General features: G+C 46.8%; 1 protein-coding gene across 2 annotated transcripts in view; it reads right to left on the bottom strand.

The window, feature by feature from the left end:
- Positions 1–207: 207 nt before the first annotated feature.
- The window catches only part of LOC119584364 (zinc finger protein 37 homolog), a 19,537-nt gene continuing 17,430 nt past the window's right edge, over positions 208–2,314 (bottom strand). For both annotated transcript variants that reach the window (XM_037932934.1, XM_037932936.1), the window contains exon 3: positions 208–1,881. In XM_037932934.1, coding sequence (XP_037788862.1) covers positions 1,217–1,881 — 665 coding nt within the window. In that variant the 3' untranslated portion in view covers positions 208–1,216. The remainder of the gene's footprint in view (positions 1,882–2,314) is intronic.

Genomic DNA, 2,314 nt, shown 5'->3' with positions numbered 1-2,314 from the left:
CCCATGTGAGAGAGAGAAAAAAAAAAGACTATACAGGGCCCTCAAGCAGACACACAGAACAATATAACATACCAAGTAAAGACTATAAAATTAACAATGCTAGCAATATCATGACAATAATAATACGATTGATAAATTGGTGCCTATTCTGTGGGGGGGCCCATGGTGTGAGCTGCCTTGACAGGTTTATGAATAAATTTTCTCCTGTATTATTATAATTTTTTACATAACATCATATCTACATTTTTTGCCAAAAAATTATCAATAATAAAAAAAAAACCTCTCTCAACTTTGGCAGGGTGCATCAGATGACATTTTATTCATTATTATTATTTTTTTTTTTACCTTTTTTCTTTTTTTGAAACAGTCAGGAAAATATCTATCTCAATCATTGTACAAATACTCTAAGTACACAGGACTGCATAAAACTGGTTGATATAAAAATTTACAAGATTTCTGACACGGGTGATGGCTTGTTCATCATTGTTTTGTAGTGCTACACTGGGAAAAGGTGGGGGGGGGGGGAAATATATAATAACAATGCCTCTCCTCCCTTTTTATGTGAATAAGTGGCCAAAAAGATGACTGTAAAGGAACTGGAATGTGATTGGGGCAGAGACAAGGATGGTGGTAATAAGTGGTTGGGAGGGGAAGGAGGGGAGAGCATGGTCTTGGGAGTCTGATGGGGATAGGGGAGGGAGTGAGGGAAGGGCTGAACATGTATCTATTTCTGATGGGTTTTAAGCATCGAGGCTTGTTTGGGTGACAGACAACATGAGAAATAGAGGACTCTCTCTCTGGCGAGTGGTCAGTCACAGCTACAAAGGAGGAGATCATGGCACAACATTTTCTTTCTCTTTCTCTCACTCACTCACTCACTCACTAACTCACTCACTCACTCTCTCTCTATGGCCATTGCATCAGTCAGCATGCACTGTCCCTTTCATTGCATGGCCTTTCTGTGGCATTTGCACTGGCATCTCGGGAGTCCCTGAGGAGACTCGTGCATGGCCTCACTGGTGCTAAGGGTGGTCTGGGCAAGCCACACTCTCCTTTCTCTGTGCCCAAGCGCTGCTGACGTTATCAAAGGCTTAACAAAATAGAAACAAAAATAAAGTTTGACAATGATGGAACACAAATCATGAAAAAACAAAATGACTAACAGGACCAAGAGCTGTGGAGGGTTACCGTTTGTCATTTAGCCACACTGATTCCCTCACACGACTTCTGCCAGCAGGCCAAACATGGGCAGGTAGTGTGTGCCTGGGGGGAGGTGTGCGGCGTGGGCCACAGGTGTGCCATGCGAGGCAGCCACTGTGTGAGCTACACCTGGTGGGGGTTGCTGGTGGGCTGCACTGGAGGCCACAACACTTGCAGTAGGGAGGGAGACAGCCGCCGACTGCGCCACGGTGAGGGTAGCCTGGGGTGTTGCTGCACTTCCTGAAACGCCCACCTGGATGGAACCGTGGCTGGCCTGTGAGCTGGACTGGGTTGAACCACTGGCTGAGGGCTTTATGTGTGAGCGCATGTGCTTGGTGAGATGCTCCCTGCGTGAGAAGGCCTTGCCACAAGTGGTGCAGGCATGTGGCTTCTCGCCTGAGTGGGTCAGTACATGGCGCCGCAGGTGCTCATTGCGGATGAAAGCCTTGCCACACACACCACACTGGTAGGGGCGTGGCACTGGCTCCCCATTGTGGTTGTGGCCGCGTGATGAGCCACTGCCACCACTACTGCCCTGGTGGCCACTGCTGCTGGGTCCATGGTGGCTGCTGGACGAGGTGGTCACCACAGAAGTGGGCACAGCTCCACTGCTCCCTTGGTTGATGGTTACCAGCCGCCCATTCTGGTCCGTGGTTTGCAGCAGTAGCGTTGTGGCCAAACCTGCAAGCACCCCAAATGTTACCCTCAACACGGAAGCTCTCAGCACGCTGCAAGAGAGACACTCAAACATCAAAAGAAATTTGAGGTAGACACAAACGCTCTCAAAGTCATGTTATTTTGACTCTGATTAATGAAACAACCATCTTTTCATTCACAGAGCTTTATGCTGCACAATTTCTAAGTCATTATGACAAATGATATTGAAACTCTGTGCATGTCCAGTGTTCTAATGAGTGAAATAGTAAACATAGTCCCTAAGTGTATAGGGATTGTGTGTCAAAACATACATGTATGTATGCATATACATATGTATGCCTGTATGTATGTACACACATGTACACACACACACACACACACACACAACACACACACACACACACACACACACACACACACACACACACACACACACACACACACACACACACACACA

The sequence above is a fragment of the Penaeus monodon genome, chromosome 18 (assembly GCF_015228065.2).
Source record: "Penaeus monodon isolate SGIC_2016 chromosome 18, NSTDA_Pmon_1, whole genome shotgun sequence".
In the NCBI taxonomy this organism is placed as follows: domain Eukaryota; kingdom Metazoa; phylum Arthropoda; class Malacostraca; order Decapoda; family Penaeidae; genus Penaeus; species Penaeus monodon.
This window is presented reverse-complemented; position numbering and strand designations above follow the sequence as displayed.